Source organism: Theropithecus gelada, chromosome 11, assembly GCF_003255815.1.
Source record: "Theropithecus gelada isolate Dixy chromosome 11, Tgel_1.0, whole genome shotgun sequence".
Lineage (NCBI taxonomy): Eukaryota > Metazoa > Chordata > Mammalia > Primates > Cercopithecidae > Theropithecus > Theropithecus gelada.
The window spans coordinates 29841852-29867449 of record NC_037679.1 but is presented as its reverse complement, the minus strand read 5'-3'; the positions used below and the strand labels follow the sequence as shown (position 1 = coordinate 29867449).

At 38.2% G+C, this 25598-nt stretch overlaps 1 protein-coding gene across 1 annotated transcript in view; it reads left to right on the top strand.

Annotated features, from left to right (window-relative positions):
- The window catches only part of PTPRR (protein tyrosine phosphatase, receptor type R), a 285083-nt gene that overhangs the window by 24128 nt on the left and 235357 nt on the right, over positions 1 to 25598 (top strand). Inside the window, exon 2 of the mRNA XM_025403508.1 lies at positions 8871 to 9169. Coding sequence (XP_025259293.1) covers positions 8871 to 9169 — 299 coding nt within the window. The remainder of the gene's footprint in view (positions 1 to 8870; positions 9170 to 25598) is intronic.

The following is a 25598-nucleotide window of genomic DNA, read 5'->3' as shown; positions in this document are numbered from 1 at the left end:
CAGAAGCTCTTTAGTTTAATTAGATCCCATTTGTCAATTTTGTTGCCATTGCTTTTGGTGTTTTAGACATGAAGTCCTTGCCCATGCCTATGTCCTGAATGGGTTTTGCCTAGGTTTTGTTCTAGGGTTTTTATGGTTTTAGGTCTAACATTTAAGTCTCTAATCTATCTTGAATTAATTTTTGTATAAGGTGTAAGGAAGGGATTCCATTTTAGCTTTCTACATATGGCTAGCCAATTTTCCCAGCAGCATTTATTAAATAGGGAATCCTTTCCGCATGTCTTATTTTTCTCAGGTTTGTCAAAGATCAGATGGTTGTAGATGTGTGGTATTCTGAGGCTTCCCCATTTCTTGTTTTTCTGAGGTTTGTCAAAGATCAGATGGCTGTAGATGTGTGATATTATTTCTGAGGACTCTGTTCTGTTCCATTGGTCTATATCTCTGTTTTGGTACCAGTACCATGCTGTTTTGGTTACTATAGCCTTGTAGTATAGTTTGAAGTCAGGTAAGGTAATGCCTCCAGCTTTGTTCTTTTGGCTTAGGATTGTCTTGGCAATGCAGGGTCTTTTTGTGTTCCATATGAACTTTAAAGTAGTTTTTTCCAGTTCTGTGAAGAAAGTCATTGGTAGCTTAATGGGGATGGCATCTATAAATTACCTTGGGCAGTATGGCCATTTTCATGATATTGACTCTTCCTATCCATGAACATGGAATGATCTTCCATTTGTTTGTGTCCTCTTTTATTTCATTGAGCAGTGGTTTGTAGTTCTCCTTGAAGAGGTCCTTCACATCCCTTGTAAGTTGGATTCCTAGGTATTTTATTCTCTTTGAAGCAATTGTGAATGTGAGTCCACTCATGATTTGGCTCTCTGTTTCTCTTATTGGTGTATACGAATGCTTGTGATTTTTGCACATTAATTTTGTATCCTGAGACTTTGCTGAAGTTGCTTATCAGCTTAAGGAGATTTTGGGCTGAGACGATGGGGTTTTCTAAATGTACAATCATATCATCTGCAAAAGGGGACAGTTTGACTTCCTCTTTTCCTAATTGAATATCCTTTATATCTTTCTCCTGCTTCATTGCCCTGGCCAGAACTTCCTACGCTATGTTGAATAGGAGTGGTGAGAGAGGGCATGCCTGTCTTGTGCCAGTTTTCAAAGGGAATGCTTCCAGTTTTTGCCCATTCAGTGTGATATTGGCTGTGGGTTTGTCATAAATAGCTCTTATTATTTTGAGATACATTCTATCAATACCAAATGTATTGAGAGTTTTTAGCATGAAGGGCTGTTGAATTTTGTCAAAGGCCTTTTCTGCATCTGTTGAGATAATCATGTGGTTTTTGTCTTTGGTTCTGTTTGTATGCTGGATTACATTTATTGATTTGTGTGTGTCGAACCAGCCTTGCATCCCAGGGATGAAGTCAACTTGATCATGGTGGATGAGCTTTTTGATGTGCTACTGGATTTGGTTTGCCAGTATTTTATTGAGGATTTTTGCATCGATGTTCATCAGGGATATTGGTCTAAAATTCTCTTATTTTGTTGTGTCTCTGCCAGGCTTTGGCATCAGGATGATGCTGGCCGCATAAAATGAGTTAGGGAGGATTCCTTCCTTTTCTATTGATTGGAATAGTTTTAGAACGAATGGTACCAGCTCCTCCTTGTACCTCTGGTAGAGTTCGGCTGTGAGTCCATCTGGTCCTGGGGTTTTTTTTGGTTGGTAGGCTATTAATTATTGCCGATTATATTTCTGAACCTGTTATTGGTCTATTCAGGGATTCAACTTCTTCCTGGTTTAGTCTTGGGAGAGTGTATGTGTCCAGGAATTCATCTATTTCTTCTAGGTTTTCTAGTTTATTTGCATAGAGGTGTTAAAGTATTCTCTGATGGTAGTTTGTATTTCTGTAGGATTGGTGGTGATACCCCCTTTATCATTTTTTATTGTGTCTATTTGATTCTTCTCTCTTCTCTTCTTTATTAGTTTTGCTAGTGGTCTATCGATTTTGTTGATCTTTTCAGAAAACCAACTCCTGGATTCATTGATTTTTTTTTTTTTTTGAAGGGTTTTTTGTATCTCTATCTCCTTTAGTTCTGCTCTGATCTTAGTTATTTCTTGCCTTCTGCTAGCTTTTGAATGTGTTTGCTCTCGCTTCTCTAGTTCTTTTAATTGTGATGTTAGGGTGTCAATTTTAGATCTTTCCTGCTTTCTCTTGTGGGCATTTAGTGCTATAAATTTCCCTCTACACACTGCTTTAAATGTGTCCCAGAGATTCTGGTATGTCGTATCTTTGTTCTTATTGGTTTCAAAGAACATCTTTATTTCTGCCTTCATTTCGTTATGTACCCAGTAGTCATTCAGGAGCAGGTTGTTCAGTTTCCATGTAGTTGAGAGGTTTTGAGTGAGTTTCTTAATCCTGAGTTCTAGTTTGATTGCACTGTGGTCTGAGAGACAGTTTGTTATACTTTCTGTTCTTTTACATTTGCTGAGGAGTGCTTTACTTCAACTATGTGGTCAATTTTGGAATAAGTGTGATGTGGTGCTGAGAAGAATGTATATTCTGTTGATTTGGGGTAGAGAGTTCTATAGATGTCTATTAGGTCCGCTTGGTGCAGAACTGGGTTCAGTTCCTGGATATCCTTGTTAACTTTCTGTTTTGTTGATCTGTCTAATGTTGACAGTGGGGTGTTAAAGTCTCCCATTATTATTGTGTGGGAGTCTAAGTCTGATTGTAAGTCTCTAAGGACTTGCCTTATGAATCTGGGTGCTCCTGTATTGGGTGCATATATATTTAGGATAGTTAGCTCTTCTTGTTGAATTGATCCCTTTACCATTATGTAATGGCCTTCTTTGTCTCTTTTGATCTTTGTTGGTTTAAAGTCTGTTTTATCAGAGACTAGGATTGTAACCCCTGCATTTTTTTGTTTTCCATTTGCTTGGTTAGATCTTCCTCCATCCCTTTATTTTGAGCCTATGTTTGTCTCTGCACATGAGATGGGTCTCCTAAATACAGCACACTAATGGGTCTTGACTCTTTATCCAATTTGCCAGTCTGTGTCTTTTAATTGGAGCATTTAGCCCATTTACATTTAAGGTTAATATTGTTATGTGTGAACTTGATCCTGCCATTATGATGTTAGCTGGTTATTTTGCTCATTAGTTGATGCAGTTTCTTCCTAGCATTGATGGTCTTTACATTTTGGCATGTTTTGCAGTGGCTGGTACCAGTTATTCCTTTCCATGTTTAATGCTTCCTTCAGGAGCTCTCGTAGAGCAGGCCTGATGGTGACAAAATCTCTCAGCATTTGTTTGTCTGTAAAGGATTTTATTTCTCCTTCACTTACAAAACTTAGTTTGGCTGGATATGAAATTCTGGGTTGCAAATTCTTTTCTTTAAGAATGTTGAATATTGGCCCCCACTCTCTTCTGGCTTGTAGAGTTTCTGCTGAGAGATCCACTGTTAGTCTGATGGGCTTCCCTTTGTGGGTAACCCGACCTTTCTCTCTGGCTGCCCTTAACATTTTTTCCTTCATTTCGACTTTGGTGAATTTGACAATTATGTGTCTTGGAGTTGCTCTTCTCGAGGAGTATCTTTGTGGCATTCTCTGTATTTCCTGAATTTGAATGTTGGCCTGCCTTGCTAGGTTGGGAAGTTCTCCTGGATAATATCCTGCAGAGTGTTTTCCAACTTGGTTCCATTCTCCCCGTCACTTTCAGGTACACCAATCAGATGTAGATTTGGTCTTTTCGCATAGTCCCGTATTTCTTAGAGGTTTTGTATGTTTCTTTTTACTCTTTTTTCCTCAAAATTTCTTGGTTCATTTCATTCATTTGATCTTGAATCACTAATACCCTTTCTTCCAGTTGATCAAATCAGTTACTGAAGCTTGTGCATTTGTCATGTAGTCCTCGTGCCATGGTTTTCAGCTCTATCAGGTCATTTAAGGACTTCTCTACATTGGTTATTCTAGTTAGCCATTCAGCTAATCTTTTTTCATGGTTTTTAGGTTCTTTGCGATGGGTTTGAACTTCCTCCTTTAGCTTGGAGAAGTTGGATCGTCTGAAGCCTTCTTCTCTCAACTCGTCAAAGTCATTCTCCATCCAGCTTTGTTCTGTTGCTGGCGAGGAGCTGTGTTCCTTTGGAGGGGGAGAGGCACTCTGATTTTTAGAATTTTCAGCTTTTCTTCTCTTTTTTTTCCCCGTATTTGTGGTTTTATCTACCTTTGGTCTTTGATGATGGTGACATGCAGATGGAGTTTTGGTGTGGATGTCCTTTCTGTTTGTTAGTTTTCCTTCTAACAGTCAGGACAGCTGCAGGTCTGTTGGAGTTTGCTGGAGGTCCACTCCAGACCCCGTTTGCCTGGGTATCAGCAGCAGAGGCTGCAGAAGAGTGAATATTGCTGGAGAGCAAATGTTGCTGCCTGATCGTTCCTCTGGAAGCTTCGTCTCAGAGGGATACCCAGCTGTGTGAGGTGTCAGTCTGCCCCTACTGGGGGGTGCCTCCCAGTTAGGCTACTTGGGGGTCAGGGACCCACTTGAGGAGGCAGTCTGTCCGTTCTCAGATCTCAAACTCCATGCTGAGAGAACCATTACTGTCTTCAAAGCTGTCAGACAGGGACATTTAAATCTGCAGAGGTTTCTGTTGCCTTTTGTTTGGCTATGCCCTGTCACCAGAGGTGGATTCTACAGAGGCAGGCAGGCTTCCTTGAACTGCGGTGGGCTCCACCCAGTTCGAGTTTCCTGGTGGCTTTGTTTACCTACTCAAGCCTCAGCAATGGCAGGCACCCCTCCCCCAGCCTTGCTGCCACCTTGCAGTTAGATCTCAGACTGCTGTGCTAGCAATGAGGGAGGCTCTGTGCATGTGGGACCCTCTGAGCTAGGCACAGGATATAATCTCCTGGTGTGCCATTTGCTAAGACCCTTGGTAAAGCACAGTATTAGGGTGGGAGTGACCCAATTTTCCAGGTGCTGTGTGTCACAATTTCCCTTGGTTAGGAAAGGGAATTCCCTTACCCCTTCCTGGGTGAGGTGATGCCTTGCCCTGCTTCAGCTCTCGCTTAGTGGGCTGCACCCACTGTCCTGCACCCACTGTCCTGCACCCACTGTCCGACACACCCCAGTGAGATGAACCTGGTACCTCAGTTGCAAATGCAGAAATCACCTGTCTTCTGTGTCGCTCACGCTTGGAGCTGTAGCCTGGAGCTGTTCCTATTTGGCCATCTTGGAACCACCGGGCCCATGGATATTTAGAAATGTGTTTTTTTAATTTCCAAATTTTGGAAATATTCTTATTTTCTTTCTGTTACTGCTAGTTTAATTCCTTCATGGCCAAAGAGTATACTTTGTATAATTTCAGTTTTCAAAATATGTTATTTTATGGCCCAGGATATGATCTTTCTTGATGAATACCCCATGAGCACGTGAAAAGAATGTGTATTCTGGTGTTTTTGGTTGTGTGTTCTGTAAACACCTATTAAATCCAGTTGGTTGATGGTGTTGTTCTTGTACAACCTTGCCTTTCCTCCTTTTCTGTCTCCTCATACTATTGAGAGAGAACAGTTAAAATCTCCAATGATAATTGTGAATTTTCCTATTTCTCCTTTCATTTTTGTCAGCTTTGCTCCATGAATTTTAAGCTCATTTTTGATGCATATATATTTAGGAATATTATGTATTCTTATGTACATTGCATCATATGTCCATCATTATGTAATGTCCCTCTTTATCCTTGGTAATTTGTTTGTGCTGAGTTGATATTAATATAGTCACTCCAGCTTTCTTTTAATTAGGTTTTCATGGTATATTGTTTTTCATTCTTTCACTTTACATGTATCTATATCATTATATTTGAAGTGAGTTTCTTGCACTTCTACACCTGCATCTGAGTCCAGGGACAGGTGTTGATAGGAGAGAGAGGGAAAAGAGCTATGACTGTTGGCTGCTTTAGAATTACGGCTTCAGTAATAGATAACTTGGCATCTCAATCTTCACTTTTCCAAAATTTTTACTTGAGTATATTCATAAAGCTGAAGTGAAGGAGGCAGTAGAGAGGTAGCATTTGAGGATGGAAAATACAAAACTCATTCCAGATACTAGGTCAGTGGTCCTCAAACATCAGAGTTTGAATATAAGAATTCTATTATAAATCTAGATTCCTAGGCTACATCTACAGAGATTATGCTTTGGTAGTTCTAGGCTGGGTTCTGAAAAACTGCATCATCTTGTCCCAGGTAGCTCTGATGCAGAGAATCTAAGGACAGCACTATGAAATGTTTTTTCTTATTTAATGATTGTGGTAGGACACCTGATATTATGTGGCTCTCTTAGAACTCATTACTCAAGAACAAGGCAGGACTAAGTTCATTCACACAGACAAGTGGATAAGGTTGGGAAATTTTAATTATGTTTCAATTGTACTTCAACTTAGATTTTGTCCCTTTTTTGGTAGGCCAATTTTAGCACACATTTGTTAACTGGACTTATCTGTGCTATTTAGATAAAGTGGCTCTGAAAAGACTTGGTGTGATTCGTAATATATAAAAAAAATTGAAGATATTTGTGTAATTGACTCAGTTTGTCACTTATTTCTCCTCTTTTCAGATATCTACTTTCTCCAGTCTTCTAAGCTGCTTTTTTCTTTTTTATTTACCATTTATAGAGAATCCAGAGTAGAGGAATTGCTAGTTTTTACAGCCTTTGCTTTCCATCAAGTCTTGTGTGACCAACATATACGTCTTCCATCTTCAGCAACTCTGTTTCACCAATATCCCTTCAACTTTCATGTGAGATTATAAAGATAGGTTTTTTTTTAGCCCAAGTGCTTTATTCCATGATATAATAGATAGTATGAGAATCATCTGCTGTTACCAGTAGCTTTATCTTTTTAGACCACTTGAATTATATTTTATGTGGATCCTGAAATAGTAATGGAAACTAATCATCATGTCTTCAGTTCTGAGCATGCTAAATCGACCATAACTTTTTTAAACAATCAAGCCACCCATAGTTTGCCAAAGATGATGATTGGACAATTGATGACCTTTAAATAATTGTGAATTTTATTTCTCCATATTAAATGGGTTCCTTGGATTTGGAAATGAAACTATCATTAAGAACATATGTAGTATAATGGAATTCAGAACCGGATACCTCAATGTTGTTATTCTTATCACTGTTTTATTCATGGAAAATGGTGCTAAATGTTTTAGATGTATGTAAACTTTCTGACCACAAGGTTTATGTTTAGTATTTTACTAAAAAGTAATTTACTAAGTAATACTGTAGTGTCCTAGAAGAGTGTCTACATTTCTGAAAGGGGAGTAATTTTCTTCTTTCCCTCTGAGAAACTATCTGATATCACTACAATGAAGTTATTCCTTTGGGGTTAAGAAATAAAATAGTATACTATTTTCATCCTAGTTTACTTTTCCAATATCACTCATTTAGGGATGATTCTGTGCTTTGGAAAAGGTATATTGTATGCATAAATGAACTTGGGTTTCTCACCTAAGAGAAAATAGAGAAATTTACAATGCCCAGTAGCATGAGGACTAGATCTGCCATGATAATGCTATTGAATTTGGGCATGTAAATAGCTGAAATTTGCAAGAAAAACAAAACAAAACAAAGAGCAGACCCTTGGATGATTTGGGAAGTAAAAGATAAAAATAGTAGAAGATTGGAGAAGAATTCTTGTAAAAAGACAGCACTTGTTACCATAGGCATTGGTACCCAGGGAAAATCTGGGGTACCATTGCTAGGCACTATGTTATATAACAGATCCCATACTTGCTTTTCTAATTGGTATTTGACCTAGTAATATTCTTTTTGATTCATATGTATTATCTATTTCCTCCTGTGGCCAGTAGCAAACAGGAGAAACCATTGCATAAATATGCAATGAATATTTATCTAATAGAAGAAATAAAGATGAATGTATTTGTTACTAAATAAATTCAATTGCTGTAACAAAGATACTTAAAATAATAGCAGGTAAAACCATAGAAAATTGTTTTTCTCTCCTCTAGTCGTCTGAGTGGGAACTGTGAGGTTGATAAGGTAGTTTCACTTTCATCAGGGATCAAAATCTTTTGCTCTACCATCTTTGACACATGGTTTCTACCTCAAACTCCTACCAGACCATCTGCATTTCAGCCAGCACAAAGGAGGAAATGTAGAAAGGAAGGCCATATCATATCTCTGCTAACGTCTGTTTACTCACATTCCAATAGCTATAACTTGATCAAATGGCAATGCTTAGTTGCAGGGAAGACTGAGAGAAATGTAGTCTCTATCTAGATGGCCATATTACTTACCTAAGTAAGGAGAGGATGGATATTGTTTGGACTACTGAAAGCTGGTACCACAATAAGTACACTCAGATTTCTTCCCTCAGTGAGCTTAAATATTCTGTAAGCGTGAAAAAACTGTTCATTGTAATACAAGCAATAAGTATGAAATAAGAATTGTAGGAAATGCTTATATTTAAAGAAAGCTTAAATATGTTAAAAATATTTATAATTTCAGCAGCAGATATGACATCCAGGAATAGAAGCCCAACTAGGTATTGAAACTATGGGTGTAGACAAAGGAGGAAATTTCTTGGTAAAAGTGGCATCAGAATATCTGAAAAATAGGACTTTTTCAAAGCACACCCACTTCTATCCACCTAAAGTCTTTGAGAGGCCTTCATACCACCAGGTGTATTCTATTTGTTAAGAATCATGAAGCAGAGAAAGAACAATGGAGACTAACCTAAATCCTTCACAAGTCTTAAAGCCTCTCAAGAAAGGGTAAGTCTCTTCATCAGATATATCTCCCTCTCTTACTGAATAGGGTCTCTGATATTGTTTCTGCTTCTTCCCTCTTTCAGGGTGCTTTTCAGGAAACAATGATCATTTTTTGGCAATTAATCAGAAGAAGAGTGGGAAGCCGGTATTCGTTTATCAGCATTCACAAGACATTGAGAAGAGCCTGGATATCGCCCCACAAAAAATCTATAGACATAGCTACCATTCTTCTTCTGAAGCTCAAGTAAGCAAACGCCACCAGATTGTCAATTCAGCATTTCCTAGACCTGCATATGACCCGTCTGTCAATCTGCTGGCCATGGACGGTCAAGATCTTGAAGTGGAAAATCTTCCAATCCCAGCAGCAAACGTAATTGTGGTGGTAAGTAGTATGTTAAACTGATGCTGAGGCTGATGTTGATGCTTTCCTGTCATTGATACTTGAAAAAAGAAAAACACTGATTGTGAATAGTTGTCAATGAATCCCAATGGGTATGTACCACAGCAGTTATTCTGTGGTACTTCTAATTTGTTACTTGGACTATTGTCTGTTTTCTTCCTCTTACGAAATCAGAAAACTTGCCTGTATCCTCTGCTTATAGCAGAATGCATGGTACATGGTAGATGCTTAATAAATATTTGAATAAAAGATTACTTTAGGAAGGCCTTATATTATAGTTGAATATATCTTAAACTGAGCCTCCTGCCTTCTGTGAGAATCTGTTTTAAGCAGATAGGCCTTAGTCTCAGCCTGTGTAAATAAATAGTACTTATTGAAGATCCTCTGGTCACTTGACTCAAATGCCAATAAATGAGGCAACTGAAAGGGAGAGGTGTGGTAGAGGGAGAGTAGTTTTCTGTCACTGGAGCAAATAAAATACGTTGGGAGTAGTTGATAGATAATGTTTCTGACATTACTGATAAGCACCATTCTTTATTAATCAAAGTGATAAAATGATCCCATTGCTTATGTTCTTAAAGTTCCCTTGCTTGTATAACCCAGATTAGAGGTTCCCAAATTGTGGAGGCATCATAGTTTAAATACATGCTGAGGTTGGCACCCTATTTGGACTATAGTTACTCTCTGGTTTATCACCATAATAGGAGGATCCACACTGAAACTATAAATCAGTAGTTAAATGGTTGTTATTGCATCTCTGCTCCAAAATATAATCAAATGAGTTGATTTGTGAGGCCAAGATAATTCAGTGAAACCATGTTTGCATTTTGGCAACTTCTCTATGCACCAAATGTAATTAAATTTAACAAGCTTCTTTTTTTTCTTTATTTTTTTTAACCTACTACATATAGTATACTTAGTATTGAGAATCAAAGTTCCATTCATTGATGTTTTCAACTAGCATACACCGAGTATTTATTATGATCTAGGTTCCCCTTGGGATATCTGGAAATAGAGACAAATGAAATACAGTTTCTTGTTTTGCTTGGAAAATGTCTGGAGGGAAATATCAATAATTCAATAAAAATCACAAGCTAAGAACACAAGATGAACTCTTGTTAAGAGAAAATATGTGGGTCACTTGGCATCCTGAAATACTTGAACAAGTTTTCTGCATTTACATGAGTAGCAGATGTTCTGAAGGTGAAAGTCATGTACTGTGTTTATTCAGTGAAGATAAATGATGTCAATGATGTCTCTGTATCTGGAGATGCTCCTGTTAATGCTAGGGCTCATGGGAGATGTTTCCTCTAGTGACCATCATATACCCATAGTCATCAACTCTTAAAGTCACTGTGAATTACAGTTCAAGAGGCTTGTTCTATCTTGTAATGTCATGTACTGTCGAGTTAATTTGATATTATGGACAATAAAAGGCATCGATGAGGAATTCTGGCAGGTCATTTCACTTTCAGCTTATTTGTGGTGTGGAGATTCATGAAGAAGCTGTGCTTTTTCTTTTGGGTGATGATTACATAGAGACAATAGGCAATTTTGCTGCATTAACTTTCCCTAGCCTCTTTTGATCTAGCCTCTAACCATGCTGTGGCTTTGGTAGCTGGCAACACCAATTTCCAGTTCTAATGTTTCCTGTAATCCACTTATTACTTATGTGCATGATGATTTAGCAGCAAAACGGGGGAGGCAGGGTTATTTTTTAAATAAATCAATAATGTTTAGCTTCCTCAAAAAGCAAAGGGGTGATGCAATTAAATATCAGCTGATTTGAAGATGCATTCCATACAGAAAATGGATATATGGATGGGGCATACAGGAAGCAAGGGATGTATTCTGGGGCAGCATAATGACTTTAACGGAATAATTGATGTATTTGTGCATATCGTGTGTACATGTGTATGAAACATATATATCAATGCAGACCTTGTTTGAGGGACATTGTAGTGGTACTAAGAATTATTTTGAGACTGAATTTATACTCAAATAAACTGTGTTCATGACTGTCAGTATCTTGAGCTGGAGAAATTGTGGACATCTTTTTTTTCCAGCCAGGGTAAAAAGCTACACTCAACCTCTAAAATGTATATGTAACTTCTAAGACTTCCTAGCTCAGAAGGAAGGATCACGCATCCCTCCTCCAATACTTTTTCTCTTTCTTGTTTCAAATATCATTGACAGTGAGTTTTAGAATGCTACATTTAAAAAGGACATGAAAGTTACATGTGTCTCTCCTCTCTTCCTGATTCCCAATTGCCACCACAAAGCATTTCATAAGAGCATTTGTCCACAAATGAATTTTTTCCTCTTTCTTCTTTTTATTAGTAATCAGGAAAATGTATAGTTTATTTGTTACAAGGAGAGTACAGCACAATTAGAATATTCATCCCAAATAATGCTAACTATGTTCCGGAAACTCAATTAAGCTGTTATTAGGATTTCTGTGCAGGTACAATGTAGAGAGGATATGAATGCCTCAAGGTCAGTGCTATGGCAAGAGGAAAAAAATACGGCTTTAGATAAAAGTGTGCTGTAAAATCCGTAGCTCTTGTCACTGGATCCCCAGGATATTTGTCAAGACACAAGGCCACAACACCAGGAAGGAGGGAACCCAGAGGTGCAAGTGAAAGTGGTGGAATGGTAGCAACTACAGGCCATTTCAGTTCAGCATAGGCTGCTGAGTGAAGAATGTTCTAGCCTGGCCAGAATCAGAGCAAACTGGGGACTAGTAAGGCTTGGGAATATAAGGGGTGATTTTTGACATCAGCGAAAGGGCATGGAAATGGGAAGATTATGATCTACTCTGTTAGATGGACTTGTGGGAAAGAAAAATAAAGGAAAGGAGAAGAAGATGGAGGAGAAGAAAGAGGAGGAGAAGCAGCAGCAGGGGAAGGAAAGGAGTCAAGGAGCTAAGGGAAAAAGAAGGGAGGGGGAAGGGAGGAGAGGATACAGTGGCAGCTTTTAGGGACGCGGGAAGCATTCTGTGAGCACATAGGAAGAGGGTGGTGAGTTTCCGGGGGCTTGTGATCCTCTCCTTGAGATCCTAGGATCCTAAAACTTGTCTTCCTCACCACTCACCCAGATCAACACATAGACAGACATTCTATTGTTTCTGTGACACAGAATATTCTTTGCAAATACTTTTTATCAGGTATTTGACTTAGAAAGCTATTAAAGCCAAAAACTTGTGATATCTATGGGTTTTAATTACATTCTAAACTCGGGTTTATGGCATACCTCAGCTTTGTTCTTCTGTTGACTACCTTTTGAGATTCATCTTATAGGTAAAGTAATAATCTCTAGACATTATTTGAAGGGCTTTGAAAGTCCGGCTGTCTCATTGCTTTGCCACAGTAAATAAATTTTGTAGCATTTACTGTGTGATGTGAATAAATAACTGTTGGACACTTTTTCAATAGACAAATTGGTTTAATTATAATTTTATATTTGTAGAGTAGATTACCCAAAGGATGGGCTTAGTCTGTGTACATATCAACAGAATTCAGCCATGTCATAGAAGATGTATTGGTGAGGAATACTTTGTCGCAAGTGATGACAAATCCAACCCAAACTGGAGAAAATTTAGTGGTTCAAGTACCAACACTTTTGTATATTTAGCTTTAGATATGATTCAATCAACAGTTAACATTTCTCCTGACACACGAGAAAGTTAAGATCCCTGGGATATGTGTTAAAATTCAGATTGTTTGCCAATGAGGACTATGCTTTAATACAACCTATTGGGTTCATTATATTTTGACCCTGAAAAGTCTCAAATTTGTGAAAAACTACAGTAGCCTGTATACTTCTTGACAGTGATGACTCATAGTAGGGACAAGAGGTCTGTGCTGAGCTATGGAGAAGCAGATGTCTAGGCTTATTCTTGAGCTAAGTGACTTGCTCATGGTGGACAAACTCACAGAAAGCATGGTTCAAACACAGGCTTTGGGAAATTTTTTGAATTAGTATGTGTTAAGGGCATATGGGATCAAAATAGTAAATGTAATACCAAGTCCAAAATACTAAATTGGTGAAACGCACAAGTCTACTATAATGTGAGGTGTGACTCAGATGTGCCTCAATACAGTCCCAGAACACCTGTACCAAGTTCCTAGATGGATGCATATAAAGCCCTAAGATAATAAATCTGATTTTAAAACTTGCAATACAAGGAGATTGGTTAAACAACAACTATTGAAAATACATGCATGGAAATTTACAAATGGAAAAGGAGAAATCATAGAGCAATCTGAGTCCAAATGAGAAATTAAACAATGATAAGGGAGGCCTCATAAGTGAGTGGGAAAAGATTACTGACTATGTGAGATTGACACAATTGAATAGCTTTTTGGCAAAAAAAAAAAAAAAAAAAAAATCATGATAGTGATAAGTAAATTATTTTTTGCTAAGCGTAAAACATCGATAGTATACTAAGAACTATGCAAGCGCCGGGCGCGGTGGCTCAAGCCTGTAATCCCAGCACTTTGGGAGGCCGAGACGGGCGGATCACGAGGTCAGGAGATCAAGACCATCCTGGCTAACACGGTGAAACCCCGTCTCTACTAAAAATACAAAAAACTAGCCGGGCGAGGTGGCGGGCGCCTGTAGTCCCAGCTACTCGGGAGGCTGAGGCAGGAGAATGGCGTAAACCCAGGAGGCGGAGCTTGCAGTGAGCTGAGATCCGGCCACTGCACTCCAGCCTGGGCGACAGAGCGAGACCCCGCCTCAAAAAAAAAAAAAAAAAAAAAAAAGGAACTATGCAAGCATTATCTCATATAATTGTTACGGCAAGTCTATGGCAACAACAAAACTATTATCTCTGTTTGATTCTTTGCTTTTCTTTCCCTCATAAATTATTGGAACATGCTGCAAACTGGTCACTATCCATTCTTTCCCATTTTTGTTATGGTGATCTGCAGAAAGTTTGAATCAGATCATATCACACCACACCACACACACACACACACATACACACATTCATGACTGCCTTTTCATTGCCATTGAACTAAAATTCAAACATTTTCCCATGTCCTACATCCTATATCACCTGGGATCCAAGATCCCCAGAACTCTTGCCTAAGGATTCTGATTCCATAGTTCTGGGATGGATCCCAGGAATCAATGCCTTCAGGAAGCATTCTGGAGGATACTTGGGTTTTCAGAGGTTTAGGAAGCATAGCACACAACCTGGCCTATCCCTGTGTCTCTGAGTCCATCTCCCACCACTCCACCTCTCCTTGACTCCTTGCAAACTGCTCTGGCCTTCTCTCTTCCTCACGAGAACGAGCCTATACCTGCCTGAATCAGGAATTTTACCCTTGCTGTTCTACCTAGAATAACACACTTCCTGTAAATCTTGTGTCTAGCACATAATGAAGGCTCATTAATTATTTTTAAATTAATAAATAAATGTCAAATAATAGAATGCAGTTGTTTTAGACACTGAGATGATGAATGATTTTTTATTGCATTTTTTAACCTCAACCTGCAGTAAATTTCCTACTTTTTTCTTCACCTTATTACTTAATTTTTTTTTTTTTTTTGACAGTCTTGCTCTGTTGCCCAAGCTGCAGTGCAGTGGTGCAATCTCGGCTCACTGCGACCTTCACCTCCTGGGTTCAAGCGATTCTCCTGCCTCAGCCTCTCAAGTAGCTGGGACTACAGGCATGCACCACCATGCCCAGCTAAATTTTTTGTCTTTTTAGTAGAGATGGGGTTTCACCATGTTGGCCCAGCTGGTCTCATACTCCTGACCTCAAGTGATCTACCTGCCTCGGCCTCCCAAAGTGCTGGGATTACAGGCATGAGACACCGTGCCTGACCCCTACTTGAATTTTTAACAGACAGCTTGGATAGTTTTCAGGAACAAATTTCAAAAGTAGAAATGTAAAACCAAAAAGAAAATAAGCATTGGGAACATATGCCATCACTGAAAGGAGGAGGGAGCTGTCTTACACCTAGCCAGAGTGACACTGTTTAAAACTACAGCTTCCAAAGACATTTATGTCCACCTGCCTGCATTATTTTTCTTCGTCGTCCTTATGAAGCACTTCTAGCTAATACCTTTTATGTCTCTTTCTTCCCCAGTTATAATGTATGTTCCACAAGGTTGAAATTTTTCTATTTTGTTCCTGCTATATTTCCAGTGACCACAATGATATAGGGGCTCATAACTATTTACTTGAGAAAGAATGAGTTGATGCCAAAAGAAACACAATTCAAAAGCTTGTAATTAAATAGTACATCTCGTTATCAAGAAAATATGATTTAGTACGTAATTTTAACACTTAATTACCTATTATCATATGATCTTGTTTTACATTTTATCTCCCCACCTAGAGTGGAAATTCCATTAAAAATATACTTGTTTTGCATCTGTAACCTTTCAATAGCAAATGCAAAATAGCTAGTCAATGAATATTGATGATTGCTTAATCTATTTCCAGGATTCAAAATCATTTGACTTGACTTAAAGGATCCACAGTAGCCATTTCACAGATACTAATAAAAAATAAAATACAGCCTCCAGTTAGATTTTATTTTTAAGAAAGTCTAGAAAAAGAAATTCAATGATCTACTCCAGAAGTTTGGTTGAACTTTTGTTCTTCTCTTAACCTAATGTTAATGCTTCCTATTAAATTGTAAGACCTTATATAATCACCTTCTTATATAATCGCCAGACTTGCATTGCAGAAAGTTTCATGCTTAGATTTCCCCAGCTATTACTGTATCCTTGCACAATACTCTTGAAGTAGAAATTCCGTTCTTGAGCTTGGCATCCTGACAGTCATAACTGTCACCATCTGTTGCTTTTCACCATTTCTAGCTATTAAAGCAGCAAGGAAGATGCTGGAATGCAGTCTGGAAAAGCTAGAGGCTAAGCCTTAGCAATGTCTGTGTTAGGTTACAACCCTGGACCACTCAGTGCGTCTGCTTGTTTGGGATCATATACACTCAATATTAGGACGAATCAAGTCTTAAGATTCATCCTAATATTAAGGACGAATAGAGCTAGTTTAATTGATTGTCAATACTAAAGATAGGCCCTGCTCTCCAGGTGCAATGAACGGGCAGGGAATAACTTAGTAATATTTTTGTTCTGATTCAAAAAATTACACATTTTCATGCAGTTGTGGAATATTTAGAAACTAGATAAGGAAAAGGGGAAATAAAAACCATCCTTAACCAGCCAGGTGGGGTAGCTCATACCTGTAATCCCAACACCTTGGGAGGCCGAGGTGGGCAGATCACGAGGTCAGGAGATTGGGACCATCCTGTCTAACACGGTGAAACCCCATCTCTACTAAAAATACAGAAAATTAGCCGGGTGTGGTGGTGGGTGCCTGTAGTCCCAGCTACTCAGGAGGCTGAGGCAGGAGAATAGCATGAACCCAGGAGGTATAGCTTGCAGTGAGCGGAGATGACACCACCGCATTCCAGCCTGGGCAATAGAATGAGACTCCATCTCAAAAAACAAAACAAAAAACCATCCTTAACTGTTAGATAACCAAGGTAATCTTGCTCTCTCTATATATTCTTTTCTATGTACAGGTATGCATATATTTTTTACAAAAGTATGAAATCTGCATATATGTGCTTTATAATTTTTTACTTAGTTTATATGTTTACATTATGGATGGCTTTCCAAGTCATTCTCTTTGTACAGCATCACTTTTAGCAGCTGCTAAAAATTTCATTGTATAGTAGCTGTCACAGTTTTGTAGATTGACTTATAGTCCCAATACAGTCATTGATTTAAGGCCACTCATCCTGAGAAGGAGACATAAATGATGATGACTATATCAAATATAGTATTATTTTTGAAGCAACTGCCCAATTAATATTACTGAGAGAATTTGGTGAGCTTATCTCAGGGAAAGCTACTTTCTTTATAAACTCTTTATATAATTGCAGTATAGGATCTAATTTTTTTCATTTAGGCAAATTATGTGCATTTCATAGATCTTAGACCTTAATTCTTCAGTAAGGTGAAATATTTAAAATAGCCAAAGGAGTAAACAGAACCAAAAAAGAGAATGTTCTGATTAGAAGATACAAAACATTCTATTTCAGAACTTACCTTAGAGGAAGAAGGACAGTGCTGTTCCTCTTTATGTTGGAGCCAGAAAAAACTTTTTTTTTTTTTTTTTTTTTGAGACAGAGTCTTACTCTGTTGCCCAGGCTGGAGTGTAGTGGCGCGATCTCAGCTCGCTACAAGCTCCACCTCCTGGGTTCACGCCATTCCCCGGCCTCAGCCTCCTGAGTAGCTGGGACTACAGGCACCTGCCACCACGCCCAGCTTATTTATTTATTTATTTTTATTATTATTATTATTTTTAGTAGAGATGGAGTTTCACCATGTTAGCCAGGATGGTCTTGATCTCCTGACCTCGTGATCCGCCCACCTTGGCCTCCCAAAGTGCTGGGACTACCGGCATGAACCACCACGCCCGGTGAAAAACCTTTTTTAATCCAAAATTTCCACAATAATGTCAAAAAATGGGATCTGCAGATAAACAAAAATAGTATGTTTTCTTTGGAGCAAATATTTACTTGGAGCTTTCAGTTCTCTCTAAAATTGCCTTTGGTTTTCCAGTTGTTAAGAACCATTCTCCTGTGTGTCTTTTGTTAATGACTTTGTCCCCATTTCTTTTTTTCCTTCTTTGTCTACTTATCTGTAATCATAAATGCCTGTAAATCATGCTTACTATCTTGTTACTGTTCAGTAGTTCAGTTAAAAATCTCACTGCTAATGGCTAATTATACTAGGCTTTCTGGGCATTTGGCCCTGCTCCTGAGTGATGGGATTGGCACCACTTAGCAAAATGCTTTTGTTTTCTCACTGTGATCCCTATGACTCAGGTGGTAGAAACAACGTGTTTCTTTCTCTTGCTTTAGGAAAAATACAAAAGCTAAAAGTACCTAGAAGGTTCTCTCCCTGGGCAAAGTTAAGAAGCTTAACTCACAGTGCTAGTCTACAATTGGAATGTGAGTCTAGAGTTCAGACAGGTCACAGTCAAAGCTTTAGACCTGGGAGATATTCACAGACCCACGCATGGCAGTTAACCCTGTATGAGTGGATGAGAGAATGCAGACAGAGGGAAAGAATAGAATATGGGAGAATAAAGTGTTTATAAATAAATGTAGACATAGCGGCAAACTCTTGGGTCTTGCAGTACTGGCCTGCTTGACTCTTATTTCTTGTTTCTCACTTTTCTCCAGTGTTTAGTATGATAAGGGTGGCTCTCCTATGATGTTTTAGTCTAGAGTGTTCTTGGTGTTCTATATCCTCTGGGAACCCAGGGGCTGGGTAGCAGTCACGGCAGTGACTTAGGATACAGATTCTGACCATCACTCCTCCTATTTATCATAGCTAGTGATGGGGTGCAAAGAATCTTGGAATCAGCAATAACAAGCAATAGTTCCAAAAGGAAATACCTCCAGGGCTAAGCCAGTGTACATATTTAATGATCAAGCTTCTAGATTTGGAGATCTCTTCACTTTCTCTTGCACAGGATTAGATTTCCATTTGCTTCTTGGAGTTTGGAAAGAAAGATGTGGCTGTAGGAGATTCAGTGGTCCAGCCACGGGTGACAGAATAAAAACCTTTAACCAGGTTGAAGAAGATTGGTAATAGAGTTATCGGTATGAAACTAAACAACAAATCCAACAGCATAACGCAAAGGCTGTGTCACAATAGTGACACAATAAACACCCAATACTTTAGAAGAGAAAACAAATATAGGAAATGTTCAACTCCCCACCTTCCAATTAAAAAGAAAATATCCTTTCCTTACGCTTATTATAAGAGAACTATTTCAAATAGATTTGCTTCTTCTCACTGTTGAATCTATTCATTGTGTCAGAATGACTTCAGAAATACAAATATGCATGTTGTCACCATAGCTATTTATCATTGTCCTTTCATAAAGAAGATTGGTCAGAATCTTCACTTAAGACATTTTCTAAATTTTGTTTTTGAAGGATAAAAATATAATCCAGCCAATATTCATATCTCAAGTTGTTTCTTTCCTTACTAGATGACGTATTTGGACCCTTTGAGTCTAGCAAAGTCAAGAGAACATTGCCAACTTAGATATCTTTCCGTTTGGCCTACATTTTCACATGGTTGAGGCTTTTGACTGAAACACTAAGCTAGCAGCAAATAACTTCCAATGAAAAGGCCCATTTTTGAGGGGATAGGCCAAATGTTCACAAACAGTTTCTACAGTTGTGGAAAGAGTTGTGTGTGAGAGATATGTTTGCCCTGCTCTCTGAACATGACAGCCAGTTGATGCAAATTCCAAGACAGCCTGAAGGACTTCGAGAATACTGAGAATAATATGTATTAGGATGACCAGGGTGAGGAATCTGTCCTACAGCTAAGTTTCCTCTCATTATTTCATGCTCCCATTGCTGACTAGTGAAGCTGAATTATTTAAGAATTTGTTTATCTTTCCTGCCTGAGAACATAGCAGCCAGAATTATGGTTTTTAACCTGAACAAGTACATGTTGTTTCTATATGCCTTGAGCCATCAAGTTCATTTCTGTTTCTTTTTTTGAAGCTGGTCTGTTTTTAAATAGGAAATTTTAGGCAGCATATAACAAAATCTACTTGAATGGGCTGCTAGGCAAACTCTTTGGATATAGGCTTTAAATAATCAGCAGTCATTGTGTGTGAGAAAATGAATTAAAAAATGTTTTTCGTGTATTACAAGTGATGATATCATCTATATGTTAAGTATAACTTTTAAAATAAAAAGTCAAATTGATAAAATCAAGTCTATGCCAAGCTGGATTATTAAAAATAGCCAAGTTAAAGGAAACAATACATTCTGGTGAGGAGCATAAGTAAGTCATGGAGACTTGAGAATCTGTAAGTAATATCTGTAAGGAACTAGAAATAAGTAAGGACAATGGACTTCACAGATGTGTAAAGATTTCGAATGGTCATTGAATTCTTGCTCCTTGAAACATTCATTCATTCAAAAAAAATATTGAATTTCTACTGAATTCTAAGCAGTACAATAGACTCTAGGGATACAATAGGGAACAAGATAAACAAGATCATTGCAGCTGTGTAGTTTATGTTCTAATTGAAGAAAGACAAACAACAAAACAAACAAATGAACATGATAATTTCGGATAATGCTAAGTGCAATGAAGAAAACAAAACAAAGCCATGTGGCAGGGAGAAAATAGTGGGGACTACCTTATACTGGATATTGAAGGATTCTATTAGATATTCAGAGATACTTGGAGAGTAAATCAAGGTGTAATTAGAAGCTGTGTGGTAGAAGAATAACTTTGGAGTCAGCAGAACTGTGTTAGGATCCCAAATTAGGCATTTACTAATTGATTGTGTTTCCTTTAATGATTAAGTTAGCATCCTGTATTTCAGTTTCCTTGTTTATAAAAAAAAAAAAAAAAAAAAAGGATACTCATAATACCCATCCTATGGAATTGTGGGAATTGAACGAGACAAGGTACTGAAAGCACTCTTGACACATACTAAGATCCTTATAAAAATTGACTGTTATTATTAGCACTATATGGAACAATGAAAAATGTATCTTTCTGGCCTCAGTACCAAAAATACTTGTATTTCTCCTAAGCCATTGGTTGGCTGATGATTATATCTTTTAAACACTGAGAATCATGATTATTTTCTTTCCTTTGACTGCTAAAAAGCTGAGGGCCAAAATTGTGGTTTAGGTCTAACAAATACAGAGACCTTTACTGAGTGCCTTATTTATTTTGTGAACTAACCTCATTCTTGGCTGGATGTTTCCTTTTCTTCACTCATTTTTCCTCTAATTTAATTTTTTTATTTCCTTACCTTTTATTCAATTATATTTTGTATTATGCATGTTTTTGCAAGCTGCCACAAATCTTTTCTGTAACATATTCTGTCTAAACAAATAGTCACTACACCAAAATAGCAATCAGTGTGGACAAGTTGAGTCTGAATACTATACAGCAAGAACTCCCCTTACAGGGAGAAAATGTTTATCCATTGAACATGAAAAAAACAAGAAACTATATTTCTTAAGATAGAATTACAATATACTAATGACCTGTTTGGCTCATTGCTCATCAGGCCCCAATGTCAGTCCAATCTTAATGTTGGGGACCAATTCTCCTCCCTAATGTGAACAGCTTCAGGCAGTGGTAACAGAATGGTTTTGGAAGTAGACATGCCGGGTTCATGTGCCTATTCTACTACAGACTGCCTTTGAGATTGTGGGAAAAATCAGTGAACATTTCTGAGTCTTTGTTTCTTCATTTTAATGGTAATTGTAATACCTGACCTGGATACCTCATTTGATTCTTTCTGGTATCAGTGAATGTGTTCTGTAAAGCACACTGAATTGTGATTATGTCAGTTATCATGGTTGTGGTATTGGTAGTGGGGACGATTATGATGATAATTGACAGGCTTTTCAATTCTGTTGCTGATCTACTCTGATTTTGGAGTAAATCTTAGAACTGAATGGGCTTCTTGCCTTGGACAAATTTAGGAGGTACCCTTCACACTGCAGTTTAAGTAAATGGCATTCCCTGGAGCTGTGCATCACACAGCCTACACAGCCACATGTGCTGGTCTGACCAAAGCCCTACTTACATTCCATTTCTAGTTACCTCATCTTCCCTGCCTGAGTGTCTGCTTTGTTGAGCCAACTGGCACTTCAGTTCCTCTGAGACTGGAAACCTGCCTTCTTACTAGTTTTGACTTTGAACTTTGGATCTCACAGCCAGCCCACTTCTACCTCCTGATAGCTTTTCATGTCACCATGGTCCACCTTCTTGTGAGACACCCACCTGCTACTCTTATCTGCTGAGAGCCCAAACATCTTTTCCATCAGCCAGAATGTGCTACCTAACACTTGCCATATGTTCACCTCTTATCACCTACTTCTAGATCCAACTCATTCATTTCACCTAAATTTTTTTTGAAGTAAATAATGTAGTGATTTGCCTTTAAGTTCTATACACACACACACACACACACTAAGTTCTAGGGTACATGTGCACAACGTGCAGATTTGTTACATATGTATACATGTGCCATGTTGGTGTGCTGCACCCATTAACTTGTCATTTACATTAGGTATTTCTCCTAATGCTGTCCCTCCCCCCTCCCCCTGCCCCACGACAGGCCCAGATGTGTGATGTTCCCCACCCTGTGTCCAAGTGTTCTCATTGTTCGATTCCCACCTATGAGTGAGAATGTGTGGTGTTTGGTTTTCTGTCCTTGCGATGCTTTGCTCAGAATGATGGTTTCCAGCTGCATCCATGTCCCTACAAAGGACATGAACTCATCCTTTTTATGGCTGCATAGTATTCCATGGTGTATAGGTGCCACATTTTCTTAATCCAGTCTATCATTGATGGACATTCGCGTTGATTCCAAGTTTTTGCTATTGTGAATAGTGCCACAATAAACATACGTGTGCATGTGTCTTTATAGCAGCATGATTTATGATCCTTTGGGTATATACCCAGTACTGGGATGGCTGGGTCAAATGGTATTTCTAGTTCTAGATCCTTGAGGAATCACCACACTGTCTTTCACAATGGTTGAACTAGTTAACAGTCCCACCAACAGTGTAAGAGTGTTCCTATTTCTCCACATCCTTTCCAGCACCTGTTGTCTCCTGACCTTAAGTTCTTAACATTAGCTATATTATTAGCAACTTCTGTTACAAAGAAAACTTTTTTAAAAAGATGTTATTAATCCAAATGCAAAATAACTCCCAATTTATTAGGGAAGATCAAGTAATAAATATGTCATACACTTAAACACACACTCTAAGTAATTGAAGCTTACTCTTGCAATCTTGTAGGGATGTAAATCTTTTAAATTTATATTTCCTTTAAATACATAAATGTTTATTGTTATTTTGAAAATTGGGTCATACTTTGCAAGTGGCTTTTCTTAATAATATGTCATAGATATAACTCAGAGTCTTTAGCTATAAAGTCAAATTATGTCTTCTAAATAGCTGCATAATTTTCACGTTTGTATATACCCCACTTTCTGAAACTATTCTTCTGAGTACGTCTATTTCATTTACAGTGTTCATTCTTTGTGTATGTGTTTTATGTTTGCCACACAAAATTGCTACAATAATCTTTTATAGAAATCTTTGGAGAAAGAGGAACATGTCTATGTACGTGTATAAATAATACATATTTATGTATATATTATATATACATATACGTTTACACATTTACATATGTCAATTGGATAGATTTTCAAAAGAAAGATTATTTAGCCCCAGAGTATTTTAATAAATTACCAAACTGTTATTTTTTGAAAAGTTGTAGCAATTTACCTTCCCACCAGCAATGTGCATAAAGTTGCCTGATTTACTCATAGTCTCTCCAGGAGTAGTTCATTGTTGTTCTTTTTAATTTTTGCTGACCAGGGAAGTGAAAACTGTACCTCATTACTGCTTTCCTTTGCATCTCCCTGACTATGGAAAAGGGCAACATCTTTCATGTGTATTAGTTATTTGGAGTTCCTCTCATGCACATTGTTTAATCTTCTCTGGTATATTGGGTTATCTCTTTCTCAACAGTTTGTAGCAGCTCTTTGTTTATTGGAACATAATCCATTTGTCTGCCATGTGGGTTACAGATATTTCTTCCTACATAATCACTTCCCTTTTTTATGGTATCTTTTTAAAAAATTGTTTTGTGTTCAAATATTTTTGTCTTTTTCAAAAAACTACCTTTTGTGACCGTGTCTCCTTTTCTTTTTTCCTACGTAGCAATAAATCCCAGTCATTCTTACAAGGCGGATTTAACTTTCTCATTTATCATTCCCTAGTTTCTTTATATGTAGATAAACTTACGCATATATACTTATACATAGGTAAGAAATCATTGACTTCATTTTTATTACAATCATTTTTGTTTGATATTTTATTGGCTTCCCTCCCCTCTCCTCCATCCTTTTACCCATTTCATTGTCTTCTACTGAACCTCCATATCTCCTGGTCCATCATGCTAAGAACCCAATATGTGTATGTATTCTTCCATTTCTTTTCTTCATGTTTAAGTAGTCATGCACTCATACATGCACAATCACACAAAAATATGTACATTTATACATACACATATCCATATAGAAATTGTGTTTTGTATTCTACAAACGTGATATAACATTATGGACACTTCTCTGCTTTATTTTTCCTTTCTGTCTCAATGATATCCATGGAAAACTTTCCTACTCAATGGTCATGATTCTAACTGATGTTTTTTAATGGTGCATATTACTTCATGGTATGGTTATACCATAACTTATTCAACCATTCCTCTATGAATGATAATTCACATTGTTTATACCTTTATTTTTGGCCCTATGAATAATGTTATAAAAAGATCTTTGTACAATTGCTGCTACATGCTATGCTTTTATTTCTGTGGAACAGATTCCCAAAAGTGAGGCTGCCAATTTTTATTATTATTATTTTGAGGTGGAGTGTCGCTCTGTCACCAGGCTGGAGTGCAGTGGCCCAATCTCGGCTAACTGCAGCCTCTGCCTCCCAGGTTCAAGCGATTCTTCTGCCTCAGGCTCCCGAGTAGCTGGTACTACAGGTGCATACCACCATGCCCAGCTAATTTTTGTATTTTTAGTAGAGACAGGGTTTCACCATGTTGGCTAGGATGATCTCAATCTCTTGACCTCGCGATCCACCTACCTCAGCCTCCCAAACTGCTGGGATTACAGGCGTGAGCCACCACACCTGGCCAAGATTGCTTTTTAACAAAAGTTATATATAACTGAATTTGTTTCCCAAAAGATAATGACAAATTGCATTTCCACCAATAATTTCTGGAGTATCCACCATTCATCCCTACCAGAATAACTCTTTGTTTTTGTGACTGAAAGGCATAAATCTATATCTCATTATTATTTCTAGTTTCTCAAAGAAGCTACCAAAAATAATTTGCCCTTTCTGTGCAACTCCAGATCATTCATCATTATTTACTGCATTGTGCAGTCTGTTAGCTTTGTGAGTTTCCTGACCCTCTCTGAATATCTTTGTCGCCACCTGTGCCTGACTCCAGTGGTCTCCTTGCCCATGCCACCACTGTACTTATTTGGTTGTCTCTAATACATTTGAAAAGTTTGAGCCGGGCGCGGTGGCTCAAGCCTGTAATCCCAGCACTTTGGGAGGCCGAGACGGGCGGATCACGAGGTCAGGAGATCGAGACCATCCTGGCTAACACGGTGAAACCCCGTCTCTACTAAAAAATACAAAAACTAGCCGGGCGAAGTGGCGGGCGCCTGTAGTCCCAGCTACTCGGGAGGCTGAGGCAGGAGAATGGCGTGAATCCGGGAGGCGGAGCTTGCAGTGAGCTGAGATCCGGCCACCGCACTCC